Genomic DNA, 20,232 nt, shown 5'->3' with positions numbered 1-20,232 from the left:
TAACCCCTTCCCACCACGAGCCCGCTTACCTCCGGCTGTGCTGGGGGTCGGCAGGGGGCTCTGCGGCTGCTGAGGGGGTGTCTGGGGGGCTTCGGGGGAGTGGGGATGCAGCGGGCTTCACCCACGCGTCTCTCACCGCTCTGGAGCCTAACTGCACGTGCAATTCCTTTGATTACGTTTTAGAGGGTATAAACCTTTTCCAATATCATCTCTCCATAACTCGCTTTCTAAATATCCAGAATGGCTGGGGAACTTTGGGAAAGAAACAAGCAATGATGCTGTCTGACTGAGATGAAAGTCCAGTAGAACTTCTATAAGAATCCTGGGGCAGAGCCTAAGCACAGCCCCCACCCGGAACCGGTACGGCCATCGGAACGTGTAGCTCCAGACCGTGCCTGCGGGGCAGAGGTGGGACCCAGCATGGCATGTGGGGTCCGCGTGCCGCACCTAGCTGGGTCCTGCCGGCCCTGGAGCCTTCTGCCACCTGGCTGAGCTGGGACCCTTGGTGACAGGACCTGGTGCGGCACGTGGGAACAGTGTGACACGTCCATCCAGGCCCTGCCGCCCTTGGGGTCCTTCTTCCACCTGACTGGGCTATTTCCATGGCGGCAGGACCGTGCACTGCGCCCGCCAGGTCTTGGCAGCCCCAGGGCCGGCAGGACCTGTCTGGGCACGATATGCAGTCCCTGCATACCATGGCGGGTCCTGCTGCCATAGGCCTGGCCCGGCTGGAGAGCCCCAGCAGACAGCCCCAGGACCCGGCTGGGATTCGCACACGGTCCCCACGTGCCGTGCCAGGTCCTGCTGTCATGGCTCAGCACCGCACTCCCGCTGCTAAAAGTAAGTTATGGGCCTTGGGCGGGGGGACTGTGGCCCTCCAGGGTGCCTGGGACCCTGGGTGGGGGGGCTGGGGCACTGTGGAGGGCAGGGGCTGTAGCCCTCCAGGGGGGAGCTGGGGCTTTGGAGGGGGGGCTGCACCCCTTCTGAGCAGCCCCCCCACAAGGTCCCCCACACCCACCATCCCAATCGCCTCACACCTACCCACATCCGTCCACACACACACACCTTCCCCCACAACCCTTCCCACCCCCTTTCTGCAAACATCACATCCCCCCCATCACACACCATCATGTGCAAAGAAAACCAAAAGTACACATCAAGACATACAGGTATCTAGAATATATTTTATCATGATGATAGTGACACTGGTAGGCTTTAACATTGTAAATATACCAATAAAGCATTGCCCAACTGATCACTGTCTCTGTTAAACTTTTCTACTAGCCTGTTTGGGGATGGTATACAGCCGTGCGCAAGTGCCATATCTTGAGCACTTGGCATAGGCGTCTCATTACATGGGACATGAAGTTCATCCCAAGGTCTGTGATTATTTATTTCTTTGGGTATACCCATTCTCAATACCCACATAAGCAATTCCCCCGTTACCTGACGTCCTTAACTGTACAAAGTGGGATTGCTTCAGGGAACCTCATGGCACAGTCTATCATGACTAATATGAATTGGTGACCCGTCAAACTTTTTGGTACTGGCCCTATTATATCTAGTGCTATTCGGGAGAATGGTTCTTCCACTACTGGCACTGAAAGTAGAGAAACTCAAGGAGGTTTTTGTAGGCCGATGTGCTGGCAATTAGGGCAAGCTCGACAGAAGTCTTCTACTTGCTCGCAGAGTCGGGGCCAGAAATGCCACTTAGTATAGCCTCCATTCTGGCTTTCCCCATGTGTCCTCCCCAAGGGGTTTGTATGGGCCAATTTCAATAATGAGTTTCTCTACACCTGAGGAATCAGAAGTTGTGGTATCTCTATTCCATCAGCTTAGCCCTCTTTAATTCTATACAGTACACCCTTTCTTAGTTTGTATCTAGGCAATGTGCAACACCAATCAGGGCATATTACCTGTTCATCTCATTTGGCCAGTTCTGACTGCATGATGGCTAGGAACAAATCTTCTCCCTCTTGGGCTTCCCTGAAGTAGGTGTTGGTTGCCAAACTTTCTAGATCTAACTCGTCTGCCTCAAATGGATTTTCAGACTCTTCTCCCATCAAGCCCATCTGCTTTTCTTTTAGTGTTCTCACCGTATCCAACACATGGTAAATTTCCATCCAATCTTGGCCTAATAACATTGGATAGGGCTAGCCTCATGGACATTTCTCTCAAAACATCTAATACTTCCACCCAATATCTCTTCCATGGATATACTGAGGGTTGCCCATGCATACAAATCATCTTCACTGCAACCACTCTCGGGGCCCAATCTCTGAGCCAGGTCTGCCCTCACTAAAGTCTGTGCACAACTGGTGTGCACGATGGCTTGTATCTTCTTTCTGCCTACCTGAGCCCAAATAGTTGGTTTATCCTTCGGCCTTTACCCACTTGGTTTTCCAATGCTACACTCCATCATCTCCACCTGACCACTGTCTGTGTCCATTATACTCTCTCTTAGCCTCCAATGAAGTTTCTCGTCCACGTTGAAACTGGCAAGGCATGTTTGTACATTCTCTTGCCATGTGTCCTATTCGTCTGCACTAGAAGCACATTATTGTTGACTGTCTCATCTCCCGGGCCTCCTTATGACCCGTCTCTGGTGATACAGGGGTTATCCTTCCTTTTATACCACATTCTCGGGTACCATCTCCTTGTGTGCTGTCAAAATCTTCTGCTAATCTCAGAGCTTCTGCTGACGATTTCAGGCAGTGGCAATGCACTCATGGCTGGGTACCTTCATCCAGAGCCATTAAAAATTGTTCTAACAAAATCTGGTCACAGCTTCACTTTGGACACCTCTTGGGGTCTCAACCACTTCTCTCATAAATCTGCCAGATGTTGAAGTAAGATCTGAGGGGACTTATCTTCTATCCTCGTCTTCATTCAGAAGACTTGATGATATCTCTCGGGGTTGATGTCTAAATGATACATAATTTACTATTTTACTTTGTCATAGTTGACTGCTTCACCCCATGGCATAGCTCGATAGGCAGCCTGGGCTTTTCCTATATGTAAGACACCCAACTGGCCAACCCATCAGCTCCAATCAAAACCTGAGGCCAGTGCTGCTTGTTCGAAACTCTCTAGAAAGGCTTTCGGGTCGTTCTGTGGAGTCATCCTGGGAACCTTCAATTCCACTTGATTCCGCTGAATCCATGCTTGTTGTTGAAGACACTTTTCCTCGAGAGCAATTTGTCGACCTCCTTGCTGTTGTTGTAGCAGCTGGCTCACCAGATGTAGTGGCTGCTGGAGAGGTTCAGGACTCCCCATGGTGCCTGGCTGCATTTCTATGTGTTCCTCACAACTTAGGCTGCTGTCGAATTTCCTGGCCAATGCAACACTTGTAAGGGGGTTCTGTCTAACCCGACGCAATATTCTCACTTTTCTTCTCTCTGATCGCACTGTCTGGGCTAATAACGGTATTTACTGACTCTCGCCTGCCACATCTTGATTAACATACAATGCTGTAAGTTGGGAGGTGTTACTGGTTATCTACCCCAGTAAAATCTGGCAACCTGTAGTGGGGAAGGGGATCTTCTTTAGTTTTTAATAAATTTTGTTTTTGCTTTTGTTAATTTTTGGTTGCGTAGCACCGCTAATACTAACTGCCAAGTTAAAATCACAGTCTTACTTTATTTAGCTTAACAGTGTCTTTTATTTATACCTTCTCGAACTTACATCTATCACTTATTTGTTATGTGTTTACATCAGTTAAATACCACTATCAACTTAAATGGAATCCAACTCGGATAAGATTTTACTTTAATCACGTTACTGCTTCTCTCACCTTTTTCAGTCTGTGTGGTTTGTACCTTCCTGGGTTTAGTCCTCATTACTCTTCTGGGCGTGGTCTCTCTTCCCGAGAACCTGCCGCACCCACTCAATTGCCTCTTCTTTGTTTCCTTTTTTTTTTGTCCCCCCAGAGTTCAGTAGGCTTGCTATAGAGCCTCGCAAGTAAATAACAACTAAACCTCAGTCCCTGTAACTTTCCAATGAGAAAAGGGTTTCTCTCCCCTTTGGGGGAATCACCTCTGGTGGATTACTCATTGGTGATTCTTCATCAAATTAACTGTTTGCCTCTTGCACTTGCTCAAAGCCTGATTCTCTGGGGTTCTCTGCTCTCCGTTTCTCTTCTCAGAGCCTCCCTCTTCACCCCCCTCTGGCATCTGTCTCCCTCCCGTCCTTCCCCTTTCTGCCATGGGGCATTTGATCCTCACTGAACAGCTGCTCCTGAACCTCCGCGCTCCTCTGGTTCTCCCCTTCTTGCCTTCCTTGGTCTCCATTCCTGCCATGAGGCTTTTACTTGCTACTCCTGGTTCTTCACACAAACAAACAAACAACAACAAACTACCCAAATACCTTGGTATCCTGAGATAAACATAACCTATCCTCAAATTCCAATACTTATAATGCCTCATAAAGAGACTTGACTCAGAAGACTCTTCTGCTAGATAGAGAAGTGGACAATCTCTGGACATAATCAGAAGCTCATAAAACCAGGTCTGTCTACCTCTTCCATACTGACACAACTAACATTACTTGGCTTGATTTTCTTCAAATACTCTGGGAATGAGAAAGAATGCAGAAAAGGCACATGGAAAACATTTCACTATGCCCTTCAATGGGAGAAGTTCTAGACAAACCAGGAAAGGTACTGAAAGGGAATAAGCAGAGCTGAAGGTCTTGGACTTGCAATAAATTATTTTTAATAATGTCATAGCATATTAGGCCTCTATATAAAATTAGATTAGACTCAGGTTTTTTTAAATCTGTAGAAAGTGATCAATTTACATGAAATAGTCCAAATTTGTAAAGAATACTCATTAAAATGGCTTTGAAGACTTGAAGTGATGACTATCAAAAGAGGATTTTTTTAAACAATCACCTTTCAGTTATAAAAAGAATGTAGCTTCCATTTAGATTTTATAGAAATGCTTTGGAACAAGAGAGAACAAGAACAGAACACTGACAAAGGTAGTAGGTATTAAGTAGCATGCAATTTTTACTAGTCAAAGTGTAAACGGTAACACTGCTTCACAGAAATCTTTTGCAGTATAATTCACACATCTATATTCAGTGAGTCAATATTATATAATTACATGCGTGCACACACACACAATTCATATTTGGCTGAACAGAAGGTACAGCGACAAGAAAATAAAACTTGTTTTTATCAGAAATCCCTTTACAATCCTGATCACAAAAGAAAAAAAAATTCAAAAATCATCCAAAAAAGGAAAAGGCAAATTACTGTAAGAAATAAAAGTCTTATAAATTTAGATTAGATTAAATTAGAATAAAAATCTGCATTAAATTAGAATAAAAGTCTAATAAAGTTAAAGTTAGAAATAAAAGTCTGCATTGCAATGCAGTAATTTTCAATACTGTTTAATAAGACTCACTGTTGCACAACAAACACGCACAATTTGTTAATCCAAAATAAGGAACCTGAATCACCAGATTTCTGCTGTTTCCAATTCCTAACGAGAGTATTTAAAAGGAATATGAATTTTACTTTAACTGTCAAAATCAAATTCCTAATGCTGCCTTGTGGTCTACCCAGTAGCAGCAGTCTGACACTAAGGATCACAAAGCAGGAAAACAATCCAAGAGTGTAAGAAGAGTTACCTGGCCCTTTCTCGTGCTGCATCTTCCCGCGCTTTCTCTTTTTCTTGCCGCTGCTGCTCAATTCGAGCTTCTTGTTCTCTCCTCTTCATCAGCAGCTCTTCGACCCGTGCTTGGCGTTCTGCTTCCAGAGCTCTTTTACGCTCCTAATTATAGATTAATCATTTTCAACTATTAATTTTAATAGAAGTTGACAGCAATATGAAATCAGATTTTAGGCCTTACTACAGGCTCCTATTATTACTCTTACATACATTCTAAGGATCTAGTTTCCACAGAATAGATATGTTGGTACATGCTCAAAAATGCTCTCATGAACCTATGCATAGATTAATCACCTAAATATTATGCATTAATATAGGTTCTAAATAGTCACAAAAATAATTAGACACAAAAGATTAAACCCACTGAACAAAGCATCTCAAAAAGAGTGATTACTTAACCACAGTCCAGTTAAACATTTGGGTGTACTGTATACTGGAAGCTGAACACTGTATATGCTGCTTTAAAAAAGATCTCCTCCCAAGGAACCCTAAAATCTTTTTAGCTTGATCCTAAAACAATTTTGCAGTACTACGACATATATTTTGACTGTAGCTTTTTTTTTTTTGCCTGATCAGACCCAAATGTGCAACTTCTTTCCCATTACCTAAATTTCATTTTATTGTAACCATCATAGTAAAATTACAGGCTGCGCTATAAACCTCTCTGACAGATTAGCTTTATTGTTCCAGTAAAAAACATAAAACAAACCAAGTTTTAAAACCATGTTTGAAGTTTCAAAGTTGTATTTATATTAAGTTAATTAGTTTCACTAAAAGAGAATGTGGTTCTTTTATTACGAGTGGGGGTGACACTGAATTTTAGAAGCCATTTCCAACTGCTTTGACTTGACTTTTGAAATACTAGCTGTTTTTGCATAACAACTTATACAAAAATCAGATAGTTAAATATATTTTTTAAATATATCCCTAGCATGGTCTCAATAAACACAATATTAAGCCATAATTTACCTCAAGTGCAAGATTTCATTAGCACAAGGAAGCTCTTGTTAGGTGGAGGTAACATTTTTAAATGGCTTGCATTGTACAGAGTAACTTAAACACCAGATGCACAAACTTTACATGCATTAAAAGTAACAAAACTTTAATCTAATGCTATGTTTTTGATTTGACTCTAAAAGTTTGGAAATCCAAACACCAACAGTAACCATAACTCTAGCCCTCTGCATATAAGTTACATTTTGTGTTCATGTATATGGCATTAATTTTAAAGTCTTAATATACAGGTGAAATGTAGCTGGGTCATGGTTACTGTGGGAACTGTATCTTTGATTATCCTACCTTACCATGTATAAAATTTCAATGATAACACTGCTTGAATGAATTTAATTTCCTTTCTTTAAGAAAGGTAAAGAGAAAAAAAAGAAGAAGAATGGCATGCTTGACTAACCATATAATCAAATAGACAGAAGTGCAGATACCCTATTAAAAATACAAAATGTGTCTGGAGTACTGTGGAGAAGACTGATAACTCTGCTGAACATCACTCACACAAGCCTTGAAAACATCCTTTGGAAATGGGCTAACAGACTTTAAATTAGGTGTCTACACCACCAATAACTTAATGTAAGAGCTGGAGAAAAATAGCATATTGGCAATATAATGATCAAATAGTCAAACAAACACTTGAGGAGTGGATACACATGATGGTTGGTGAGTATGTATCAGTCAACATCAAGGGGGATTAATGAACTTTTCCTGAGCAGTCTGAAACACCATTTAAGCTTATAGATATGTCCACACGTGCTAGTCCATATTCATGCATTCATTTTTTTTAAATGAAAAAATTATACCCTACATTTAGAAACATAAACTTCTTATATTTACATTGTATTACTAAAGTTCTTTTTCAAGGAGCTAATTCCCACTGAAGACAAAGACTCTAGTATTCATATTAAGAAGAAACAATATGTAGTTATGCTAAGTTGACTAAGCCAACAGTTGCACTTAGAAGTTTTAGTGGCAGTGGTGAAGAAAATGGTGTTTTATCATTTGTACATTGCCACATGGATGTGGTCTTCCCTTCTGGATGTAGACCTTGCTATCATCATCCATACTTTCCTTATTTCAAAGTTTAACATAGCAGAATACAAAATACATGGATCTACCTTACATGTGTATGCATACCCACGTGTTTGCATAGCCACGTTTAACTGTGTTAATTATTTTTTCTTAAAACAAAAAAAAGCTAAATCATGAAAAACTGATCAGCATACGAGAAAACTGTCAGAACTGAAGTGACTCATTTCAGTTCACTAGGACAGAAAGGATCAGGTCCAGGTCCACAGGAGGTAGCACAAATCCTCACCAACAGGACCATCCAGGTCTGCACAGTGTTTTACAGCTGAGGAGTGCAGGGAAAAACTGTTTTAGAATTCAGGCCATAGATGAAAAATAAATCTCTAGAGAAAAAAAGCTGTAAGGGGCCAAGGAATCTTGATTTTTAGTTAGGCACTGGGAATGGTTGGCAGAAAGATTGGGGACAGGATTCAGGGTTATAAGGCTGCATATAAGCCCCAGAGGGCTTACTCTGCTGTGCTTAAGAAGGATCCAGAGATCAGATCTAAAAGGACAGGTCTAGAATTCACAGATCCAAGAAAGCAAAGACAGACTGGGAATAATAGCCAGGAAGGAGATGACGCCCTAAAGGTAAAATGGAGCACTATGAAGGTGACTGGAGCCAAGTATTCTTCATAAACTTAAACGTTTTAGCAGGGGCTTGTTCAGTAGGGCTGTGCGAAGTTTCGGTCCCTGATTTGATTCAGCGGAGATTCAGCCCAATTCAGTGGCCAAATCTCCGACTCTGAATCAAATCAAAGGACCCTTTAATCTCTCCGAATTGATTCAGCACCCTCTGAATCAATTCGGAGAGATTTGGCGATTCAGATGTAGATACAGCTTTAAAACCTTTTTCTATATACCTCTAGGTGGTGCTGGAGCAGATGCAGCGTCCCACAGAAGCATGGGGGGCTCCCCAGCGTGCTCGGCAGCAGACCCGGAAGTGGACCAGAAGTACTCCCGGGTCCACCAGGGAGTGTGCTGGGGGGCCCCCACACGCAGCCTCCTGGCTTGGTGACTGGTGCCTCCTGGGTCGGGGGGCACCCAGGGTCCTCCTGTGGCCAACTGCCAGGTCAGGGAGCCCCCCAGCACACTCCCTGGCAGACCCAGAAGTGGACCAGAAGTACTTCCAGGTTCACTGCCCAGCATGCTGGAGCGTCCCCCATGCTGCTGTGGGATGCTGCTCCATGTGCCCCAACACAGCAGCAATCACGACTCAAAGTATGTAAACAAACAAACCACCTTTTAAAGCTGTTCCTGTGTCCATATTGAATGGGGGACAGTGATCCGAATCAATGGATCGAATCACTGTCCCTGATTTCAGCTGAATCCAAATCCAAATCAAATAGGGCTCATTTTGCACACCCCTGTTGTTCAGTACATGGTGTGTCAGACAAGTCTCAAGAAACCAGAAGGTTTTTGAGTGATCAGTCAAACTTCTTTTAAAAATAGGGTAAGTGCTATTTCTGTTTTTCTATGAGTAGGTAGCATTAAATTTTCTTATTTCCAACACTGATCAGCTGCTTAATATTTAATAACTAAGCACCGAAAGCAGCTTGATTAAAGTTTCACAGGTGAAAGATAGCTGTGGTGATCTGAGGCATGTATACAGAAGGAAGGAGTTTTTTTATAGAAGGAAAATTTATGCTTTGGATAGTAACATAAAGAACAGTGCCAGAAAGCGGATATATGAAGTTGGGGAGATCTAGTATTGGAAGGGTGTAGTCAAAAATATAGAATTTCAGGAACACACGAACATTTTCTCTGTGGTTTAAGTAGCCCTATAAAAATTGGGACATTTATGTTAGTATGCATGATGAGTATGAAACTACAATTTTTGCATTGTAATATGTTCTGGTTTTCATCAAAAAGCGTTAAGTGTTGTTAAAACATATATGCTATTCCAGTCTAAGAAAACTAGTAAATGTTTTTTAAACAGCTGAAGACAGACATGAACAGTGCCAAGCACCCTACATCTTTATGAACCACCCGGTACAGATTTTTACACTTATATTTCTCTTTGCTTCCTTCAAGCATTATAAAGAAGTTATACATGGAAACATAGTCTTTTGTAATTTAATGGAGCAGTCAAAACAGAAGTCTCACACAATGCATAATTAAAACTAAGCAAATTTATTATGTTTTTTGCTGTCTTGAAAATAATTACCGTATTTTTCGGACCATAAGACGCACCGGACCATAAGACGCACCCCTCCTGGAGCCTCAGTCTCCGCGGCAGCGAGTCCCTCCTTCGGACTCCTGCCCCGTCTGTTCCGGCCGGCCATTTTTATTGCCGGCTCCCGGCCACCGGCACGGGCGCCGGCTTCCGGTGTAAACAAGCGGCGGATGTCCCGCTCGGGCTCCGCCGCCTCCGCGGGCAAGCTCCGCCCCGTCTCCCCGGGACACGGCATAAACAAGCGGCGGGTGTCCCGCTCGGGCTCCGCCGCCTCCGCGGGCAAGCTCCGCCCCGTCTCCCCGGGACACACACCTTTGGACCATAAGACGCACCCTCGTTTTCCCCCCACTTTTGGGGGAGGAAAAGTGCGTCTTATGGTCCGAAAAATACGGTATAGTTTGAAGAGTTAAATTATACCTGAACCGCTTCATCTCGTGCTTGCTTTTCTTCCTGCCTTCGTTGGCGCTCTTCTTGTAATTCATTTAGCCTTTGTTCATATTCTTTTAGTTTATTCAACACATCATGACGCTTATTCTGGGCTTCTAAAGTGTTTATGAATGCAATTTCATTCACCTGTAATTGAACCAAAGTATAAAAGAAATTAGAGGATTTAAAGCATTCCAATATTAAAAAACAAAAACAAAACTGACTCTGGGCACTTTTCATACAACATATTGTTCTTTTTCATTTGTCCCTGTTTTTTCATCAAGATTTGTCATTTTTTAGAAGAAAAAACTAAAATAGACCCATTTTAGATGAGATTGCTGTATTTGAGAATCTGAACTATAAGAATTATAAACAAGCACCCTTTGGTTTAAGTTTCTGACTTAGCAAAGTACTTCAACACTAACTTGACTCACGTGAGTATTCTAATTTAATTTTCCCATTCACGCGGTGAAGTACCTTGCTGGGGTACTATCAATAATTTTAACTGCATGTTTAATTTAATCAATCATATAATACAGGTAATCACTTAATTATTTTAATTGATCAATCAATTCATTCTTTAAATTAAATTAGACTGTGACCCAAATAGACAGCCTCCAAATTACAAGTCTCATATGCAGCAAGCTTTTAAGGTCCCCCCACCAGAGATGTCAATCCTACAAGCACTTATTCTTGTGCCCAACTTAACATATTTGAATGGTCTTCCTGTCATCAATGGAAATACCCATAAGCATAAAATTAAACACACTAAGTAAGCATTAAAAGGAACAAGCCTATACCATACCAACTCTCAACTACCACCTGTAGAGGACCAGGAATGTTGCAGAAAGTCCCCGGAGAAAAAAAAAATACCTAGCTCCAGATCCTGTAAACACATCTAAAAAAGCAGACCTACACCTGCACAACTCTTGAATTGCATGAGGCACTTCATGGGCACAAGAGCCCTCAACCAGTTTCAACTTTTAAATTTTCTTCTATTAAAAGCATGCAAAAAATGAAGCTTCCTCTTCTCACATATCTATTTAAATGGGCAATTTATTTTCTGTTCTTTCTTTATTCAAGAACAGAGAAAAAGGAGATTTGTACTACCATGACACCCCCTCTCCCTCCTGTGGTATCTGCAACACAAAAAATGTTAGGCCAAAAGCTCATGTTTCAGAAAGTTATATCTACGTGAAAAATATGACCTATTATTTAATTTCAACTAAAACAACTTCAGAAGGAAAACCATTCAGGAAAAAAATCACAAAATGTTATCATCATGCTAGGTAATACTGAACATAAAATTTTTTTTATTGTCATATGCATCATGCCCACTATATTTGTATGAATCCATAAAACAACTGTGCCGATGTAAACTCTGTGAAACACACCAAAGGCAGTGTTGGGTTTTAAGAGGGGTTGTTGGGAGTATGCTTTGTTTACTGACCAGAACATATTTGCAGAATAGATTTTGCAGTTGCAGTTCACAATGGGATTTTAGAAAACTAATTGGGCAGTAACAGTTGCTGTGGTCTTCCAGCTGCAATACACAGCTAGTATTTCTGCAAAGCCTCCTGGCCCAATTAACCTTGTTCTTGCAAAACAAAAGAACCACAAGGGGCAGCAGATCTCACACATTTAAAAATACACAGCCCATCACACATCTGTTTACATGGGAATTTTGTTAAGTATGATTTAGTTAATATGATTAAGAAGTCACATAGGTTTCATAAACGATGATGGTAAACATGCTAAACTGAATTAAGTAGTTCAGAAACCGTTTTAATCCAAGAGACAGAAATAGCCATTGAGTTACAGCACTAAACCAATTTTGGCATGATTATGTTAATTAAAAAAGGATGATAAGGTATATCAATCATAGCTTGAATACAAGAGCTCACTAAATACAAAACAGCATTCAAGCTTTAAAACAATACATATGCTGACATTACAGAAAAATATTTTAAACTATTTTTCATTTGTTTATTGAAAAAATATGAATCAAATAAATTATGAAAGTAAATTAATGGAGTAAAATAAAAACATATATTGACAACTAGGAACCTAGCAAAACAAATGCTGAAATCACTACACTGGTAAGTAACTTGTCTTCCTAGAATAATTACAATATGCCAAATATAAATTTGTGATTATATGATTTCCGATAGTTTAACAACTCATTGCTAACCTCTTACTGATTTTACCAGCAGAAACACACTTATCAACCCTCTACATTGAATGAATGTAAAAAAATTAATATTCTAATCTACATGCTAGGGATTTTTTTCCAGCTAGGCACTTCAGAGACCCAAGAGTTAAGTAAATTTTGAAATGCGATAGCTCCACACAAGAGACTCTGAATTATGTTCAGTGCATCGGTCATGTGCTACTACCTCATTTGTGTTTGGAATTCCAGTCACATTTCAACCCAGAATACTGGGTCATTATGGATGTGCACAGAATACACATTAACCAAACTCCATTTAAAGGTTCAGATTATCCCTTAATCCCAGAATGAGCATGACATATGGAAGAGAGAAACAAGCTTTCCCCATTTTTGACTTCCCATGCAACTGACAGGAACAATTTAATTATTTTGCTACTCCTTCTGTGTACCTTCAGGAGTGAAAACTACCTCTAAAGTCCCTTCCAATGGCCAGAGCATTACCAAATCTTTTTTTCCCAATCCCTTCATAAAACGTATTTCCTCCACTTGGACTTCAAACAATTCCATGTTTACCCAAATCCAAGGCTTTGAATTTAAGCCTTCAATACATTAGATTTTATACATGGAAAATTATAAATCTGTTATAGTTTTCCATGTGTAAAATCTAATTAATGGAGGACGCCTTAAAATCACTTCCCCACTTCAATAGTGAGGAAAGCAGCAACAGGGGGCAAGGGGCCAGATGCCTGCCCATTTCTCCCCTACCCCATGTCCCTCTCAAGCCTACTCCCTGCCACCTGCCCCTACTGCCCATCTCCCACCTCCCTGTCCTATAGCTGTGCCTGCCCCCCTCCACTCCCTACCCATCCCCCTCTTATCTTCTGTTGCAGGTCTGCTCCTCAGGGGCAGCAGCAGTGCAGGCCCTGCCAGGCCCAAGCCCAGCCCATTCCCTGTCTCCTTCCTACAGCCTACCCCTTCCCCACCCCCCCTTTACCTTCTGCTGCAGCTCTGCTCCAGCTTTGGGCCACTTGGCAGCCGCAGAACCCCAGCCCAGCCTGGCCAGGGAGAAGCAACAGTAGCTCCCAGCCATGCAGTGTTGGGGCTGGGAGGACTAGAGCCAGAACAGAAGGTAATAGGGGAGAGGGCAGCTGAGGGGAAGGGATCAGAGGGTGGGGAAAGCAGGCACAAGCACAAGGAGCAAGGATGGGGAGGCACAGTACAAATTCTCCCCACCCTCCCCCCACCAAACAAGCCAATCCAGCTTGGGCCAGGCAGCAGTTCAGCTCCAGTTTCAGACCAGGGATCGGAAGGGACTAGAGCTGAGCCACTGCCTGCCCTGGAGTGGAACTCAAATTCAAGACAAGGTCTTTTTTCCCCCATGCTGACAGAGGGAAAAATACTTCATATTGGATTCAGGTAAATACAGTAGTTCCCCAATTAATTAGGCTTTTTTTCAAAAGGAAACTTTCACCTTATCTATTTCACTGCTGATCATATGTCTGACCCGTGTTGACTGCTGTAGGTATTCTGTAGGCATTTAAACAAGTAGCCATGCAGAACCGTGCTAAGCACCGAACAAAAATTAGCAATAATTTTCTGCCCAAACTTCCTACCTTTGCTTCTTCCTCTTGTGCTTTTTTCACAATTGCTTGCAACTGCACTTCACGTTTAAATTCCGCATGGAGGAGTTTTTCCTCCATCATCCTGCGTCTTTGGTCCAATAACTCCTCTTTCCACTTCCGCACATCTTTCTCCTAAACACAGAGAGAATATTATTATATTACTAATAAAATGCTGTAGTTAACATACATATTTTTCCTCAGTACTTTTTCCTTTATAAGCTTTATCTGTAAGAAAATGTAAAGCTATCCTGCAGGGACTTTAGTCTAACTCAGAAGGGACTAGTTAACTAAACCAGCAGTGTAACTGACAGGGGCAACCAGGGCAGCAGCCCCAGGCACTGCTTTTAGGAGAGTGGAAAGGCCTGAGTAAAAATAGTCATGATCACAGCAGTGGTTGATCACACCACTGTGACCGGCCCTGAGGCAGCCAGTGCTGCTGCAGGCATCGTGCAGCTTCACTGAACTAAACTCCAAATGTCTGAGAGATCTTTGGATAGTCTCAGCATATATAGCACTTTCCCAGAGCAAAGTAGAGTTACTGTGAGATTTTGTCATAAATCTTATAGGTCTTCATCATTTAACAATAACTGTGCTTAATGATTTCACAAGTCTAATGTAATACTGGGTACAGAATAATAAAAGACTTTTGCTTTAGGAAATGCAACAAAATCCAAAGGAATTTTGAACCATCAGGCAATATTTTAAAGCTGGGTAACATCTGCATAGCAAAAATATAAAACATGTGCAGAATGCATTTTTTATATTCTCTTTATCTTACTATCACATCACACCAGAGATTTAAAGCAATTATAAATCTGGTTTAACCAAGCCCCAAGTCTTTTCCTTAATCTTCCCAGTCACACTAGGATCTTTTGGAGATGAAATCAATCCCTGGGATACACAGGGAAATCCCCATTAAAAGCATGGAATGGTGTGAGTTGGGTAGGAACAGGTCCCTTCACAGTTCCTGGATGTAGCTAACATTAGAGGAGTTTATACAATCTGAACTATAGACATTTTCTTTCTGATGACTGGGTTGCCTGCTTGAGGCCATGGACAGGCATTCCTTTCTAGTGGTAAGAATTTCTCTGAAATACACAGGTGGCCTCTCCAGCCAGGAGGCTCTAGATCAAAGGTGGGAAAAATATGGCCCATGGGCCCGTATCTAACCCATCAACTGATCCTATCTGGTCCACCAGCCACTGTTGGAAGCCTGAGGAGGGAGGGCTACACTCTCTGCTGCTCCTCCACATTCATCCTCCCCTCCACCTTCTTTTTGGTGCTGATGCTGCACAGTTCTGGCACTGTGGCTGCCAGCAGCTAGGCCTGCAGGGGATGGGGTGTGATGCAGCACAAACAGCAGTCATCTCTCCCACCCACCATGATGAGCAACTACCACCATGGTACCACTAGGAGGTGACTTCATGCTGGTTTGGGGGGAAGCTAGACCTGGGCAGCCATCCCTGACTTTCCCAGTGCAGCACAGTGGCAGTAGCTCATCATGGCAGGCAAAATAGCTACTTAGTTCACTGCATCACCCTTTATCCTGCATGGGCCTGGCTGCCACTGGCCACAGTGCCAGGACTGCTCAATGACGACAGGAAGCCGGGTGGGTGAGGGCAAAGGATTCAGAGGAGCAGGGTGGGGAGCACAGTAGTGTTTGCTCTGTGGGGTCCAGGCTGGCCCTCGCTGCAGCACAACAGGGCAGCATGGGGTGCAACCCAGGATCAACTGGCATATCACTTCCCCCAGTCCTCAAAAGCTGAACAAAACTTGTTAAGTCACCTTCCAACCCAAATATCTGGCCACTCCTGCCTTAGATGGCTGCTCCTTGGGTGACCCCACCCTTAGGGGAGATGATTAATTGACAGCCTGCCCTCTCCCCTGCCTGGGAAAGGGACAGGCTGTCAATTGGCAGATGCTGAAAAGCAGCAGCTGCCACAAAGAGCTTGGGGATGGTTCCATACCTAAAATGTTTCCTTCTATCCTTGCTCCCTTGCCCCATCTCTCACATTTTCCTCAATGACCCTCTTGCAAGCCTTCTTCACCTGTTTCCTCATTCCCTAATTTGGCCCCAGAAAATGAACTAGCTAAATAAATAATGAATCAGCACAAATAAATTAATAAAAAGAAGAAAGCAAAGCTAAAATACATATGCCTGTAATCATTTCAATCAACTGTATATTGTTTCCCATTTTTCTCGTTTCTTCTGTTTTTAAACTGCAAGTTCTTTGCAGAAAGGCCCATGACTTCCTATAAAGCACATAGCAAAATAGGGGCCCAATCTAGAATAAGGTCTTTCGGCATTTCTGCAATAGAAACAGCAGCAATCTACAAGCCTAGCAGAAATGCAGATCATTTGTGTGATGTCCTAAGAGTATGTATTCATACCCAGAAAGCAAGGTTCACTTTAGAGCTAGCTCTGACATTTAACAGCATGTCATTGTTTTGGGCTAGGCAAAAACATAAGGTAATCTGAATAAAAGCAGAATGCATCTTTTAAATGAGGAAATCTTACCCGCTCCATCAGTTTTTGAAGCTTTAGTGTTTTCTCTTCACGCAACTTCTCTCTCAGCTGTTGAGCTTTCATCTGTTTCTCTTCAAGTTTCTTTTTAGATTCTGCTATTGTTCTTTTAATACAAATAAAGTAAAATCAGCCAATGAAACAATGGCAACTAAGTATCATCAATGAACTAAAGCAACTGCACTGCTGGATGCTGCGACTTTGTCATTTATTTGATACACAATAAATGTATTTGATTAGTGTATTTTAATATTAGCCTCCATACTGCTCTTTTTCCATATCAAAACTTTTTAGGGTTTAAACTCTCATGCAACGCAGTTTATAAGTAATAAATTTCAAAACAACGGCCACTTGCCCTTACACAAAACACATTTTCATTTATACATCTCAGAAAACGTTATAAAAAAGTAAATGCTGTCATAATTATTTTATGTAATTGAGAGTCTGTTTCTGTTTTCCTATTCAAATCAGATAAAATTTTTAAGACCTTTTACGAGATGGTGAAGAAAGTTTCTCATGCATGTGTATTCCATGGCCTGGAGGACGTGCAGGTTCTTCTTCTACTATATCTCCCCAGGAATTATTCTGACGCCATGACTCACGAGCTGCAAGAGAGGAAATATCACTTCTTCAAAATTACGTTTATTGGACATGACCTGATATTTCAAAGGAACTAGGATCATTTTTGTTCTAAATCCATACCTAAAGATGGAAAAAAGTCTCTCTAACAAACTTATCTTCTATATCAAGCTTAATATTTTAATACATAAATGTTTACCTTCATAATCTGCTAGGACATCATTCCAGTCCATAGACATGCCACAGAAAGATATACTTCCGCTGCCCATGCTAGCCTGAAATTTCAAAACATTGCCATGAAATGAAAAGGTAAATGTCTAACATGATCTTACATTAGCATAAGGGTTTCTAAAATTCTGTGCAAACTTTGACTGAAGATTGAAGACAACTGGATTGGAAATGCAAAAAGAAGGTGAACCAACATAGAGTTATTTTTCTTTTTATTTGTATAACTTTTACTTTTAGAAAAATGCCTGAACTAGAAATGATAGCTACAGTAGACTACTCATTTGAATAATCTTGCTAAACTAAATGCTAAGGAAACTTAACTCACATGTGTTTGTGAAATAGGGCCTTGAATTCATTAACCCTTACATTTTCAAAATGATATGTGGGCTTTTAGTAACTGAATTCCCACAAATACCAAGAGCACAGATTTGCTACTCTTATTCATATTGGATGCGTCTACACTTGCCCCTACGGGGCCATTGTTACTGAGCCACCATTTAGTATGTCCTTCCAAAAGGATATACTAAATGATGGCTCAGTAACAGCCTATATTGCACTGTGCACACAGTGCAGTCATTTTTAGTTGCTGCGTCATTGTAGCAACGCATACTGAGGAAGCGTGTCGCTATGGCAACATAGTTGCAGTGTCATGGTTTTTGCCTGCAGACGTTTTGTCCTGTAGCTTGTCACTACAGAAAAGTAGTGTCACGTGTACACATGCCCGCTGAGTTGTAGGATCATAGAAAAGTAGAGATGGAAGGGACCTAACATGGTCATCTAGTCCAGCCCCCTGCTCAAAGCAGGATCCAACAAAGAAGAAGTTTTAAGCACCTAACTCCTATCTCCAGCATGATTAGAAGTTAGGAATTAAATACTTTTGTGGACCTGGACCTTTAGACATCAGTGGACACAGGTTTCAGTGGGTCATGGAGTAAAGAAGGCAGCACTCAGTGTGAGTAGTGGTGGGGAGGGACAGACAGAGGGGGGTAGGCAGTATGGGGTGGGGGCAGAGACTGTGGCTCCAACCTGCAGACCGGCCCAGGGCTGTAGCTGGAGCTACAGCAGCTGCTTGCTCTTTGTTGTACCTGAATCCAATGTAAGGGATTTTTTTCCCCTCCAATGTTGGATGGTGGGGGGAGAAGGAGTAAATACGGTATACCTACTCTTGAATTTGAATAAATATGGTATATTACATTTATGTTCTGGTGAGGTATAGTCATTAACAACTTATTTTTAAAACAGATTAAAAACTCACAGAAAAATCACTATCATTGTCCGTCTCAATGTTAATGTCATTGTTTTCTTCTGCTTCAATCTCTCTAGTTAGCTGCTCTTCTTCTGCAATAGCACTAGCTATGGCTTCTTCATTGGCCTTTTCTAGGCGGTCTGCTAACTCTTCTTTTTTAGCAAGGACTTCTGCCATAGACTGTGAAAGAAACCACAATCAGGACTGAACTGGAAATAAACTAGCTTCCAAATACTAAATACAGCTTGTGCTATGCTTTTGTTTAACCCACAGTCATTCTTTGTTTCACTGGGCTACGTTTAGAGGATGCAATTAATTCATTGATACGAAAACACTGGCATTTTCAAACTGATTAATGAAAAGGTTAAGACATTTTCACACAAAGTAAGGATATTACATTTTAAATCTATATTCATATCATACCAAAAGATTATAAATAAGTACAGCATTGGTCACAGAAAGCAATGAAGTAAAAACGTGACATATCATTTTTTCTGAATACTGCCCTCCAAAAAACCCTTTTCCTAGAGCAGTGGTTCTCAACCTTTTTATACTCATGACATCTGTCAGAAAATGCCAGCTCTTAGCTTTCACTCACTTCTTGACTATCAAAAAATAGTAATTCTTCTGTTGCAAAGAACTCAATATGCCCACAACGGGTCAGAAGGTTTTTAACACTTTATGAAATCCCTGGGTTTATCTTACGAATCATGCTTAGATACCTAAAAGTGCTAATATTGTTGCAGCACCCTTGAAAGAATCTCAAAACACTCTAGGGTGCCATGGAACCATTGTTGAAAATCACTGATCTAGAGGAAAGGGTAAGCAAAACAGGCCCAGACACATTACAAAAAAAATCAGAACTCAACATAGAGGTGATCTCTTTTATTAGACCAACTAGATGTCTGTGCAAAATTTTTTCTTTATTTGCAAGCTTTCAGGCATAGGCACAGGCACCCTTCTTCAGCGATAAAAGAAAAGATTGTAAAAGTACATTAAAGGCACTCAGAACCTTTCTGTATATCCACAAATGGGACCACATATACCCTACCTTTAGTCCCTGAATGAGAATACAGAATTATTCAAAACAGAAAGGAGGATCTACGAGAGCAATGATATATTTGTTAGAGAATGTAAGTTATCAGTAACAAATCTTAGCAGAGCTTAACCTTTCAGGCTGTGCTTCCCTGGGAAATTAATAAATTTGGATGACAATGCAACGTGGGCAAGAATCTGAACCTTAAAACACCAATACTTAACTGTTTAGACATATTTTTGGTTCTCAATGACACTTTCCCTTTAAATCTCCTCCATTACTAATGTTAGTTCTGCTCGACTGCTGTTAGCAAAGCTGGAAGTGCTAAAATAGATACAACAAAGTTTTGTGCTCAAGGCATGTCAAATCAACAGCGGTAAAAGTGCCTTCATTGCTAAACAAGAAAAAAGTTTTTTTTCTTTCCCAAGTCCCTGGTTGCCTCTGACATCAGACACCTCTAGGGAAAACAGCAGG

At 41.6% G+C, this 20,232-nt stretch overlaps 1 protein-coding gene across 4 annotated transcripts in view; it reads right to left on the bottom strand.

Moving 5' to 3' along the window:
• The window catches only part of SCAPER (S-phase cyclin A associated protein in the ER), a 364,249-nt gene that overhangs the window by 245,303 nt on the left and 98,714 nt on the right, over nt 1-20,232 (bottom strand). For all 4 annotated transcript variants that reach the window (XM_019533358.1, XM_019533360.1, XM_019533359.1 and 1 more), the window contains 7 exons: nt 18,732-18,902; nt 17,448-17,523; nt 17,157-17,274; nt 16,664-16,775; nt 14,137-14,277; nt 10,345-10,500; nt 5,635-5,777 (listed from right to left, as the gene is read on the bottom strand). In XM_019533358.1, the coding sequence (XP_019388903.1) occupies nt 5,635-5,777; nt 10,345-10,500; nt 14,137-14,277; nt 16,664-16,775; nt 17,157-17,274; nt 17,448-17,523; nt 18,732-18,902 (917 nt within the window). The remainder of the gene's footprint in view (nt 1-5,634; nt 5,778-10,344; nt 10,501-14,136; nt 14,278-16,663; nt 16,776-17,156; nt 17,275-17,447; nt 17,524-18,731; nt 18,903-20,232) is intronic.

This window comes from Crocodylus porosus, unplaced genomic scaffold (assembly GCF_001723895.1).
Source record: "Crocodylus porosus isolate Cpor-Errol unplaced genomic scaffold, CroPor_comp1, whole genome shotgun sequence".
NCBI classification, from domain to species: Eukaryota; Metazoa; Chordata; order Crocodylia; family Crocodylidae; genus Crocodylus; species Crocodylus porosus.
This window is presented reverse-complemented; position numbering and strand designations above follow the sequence as displayed.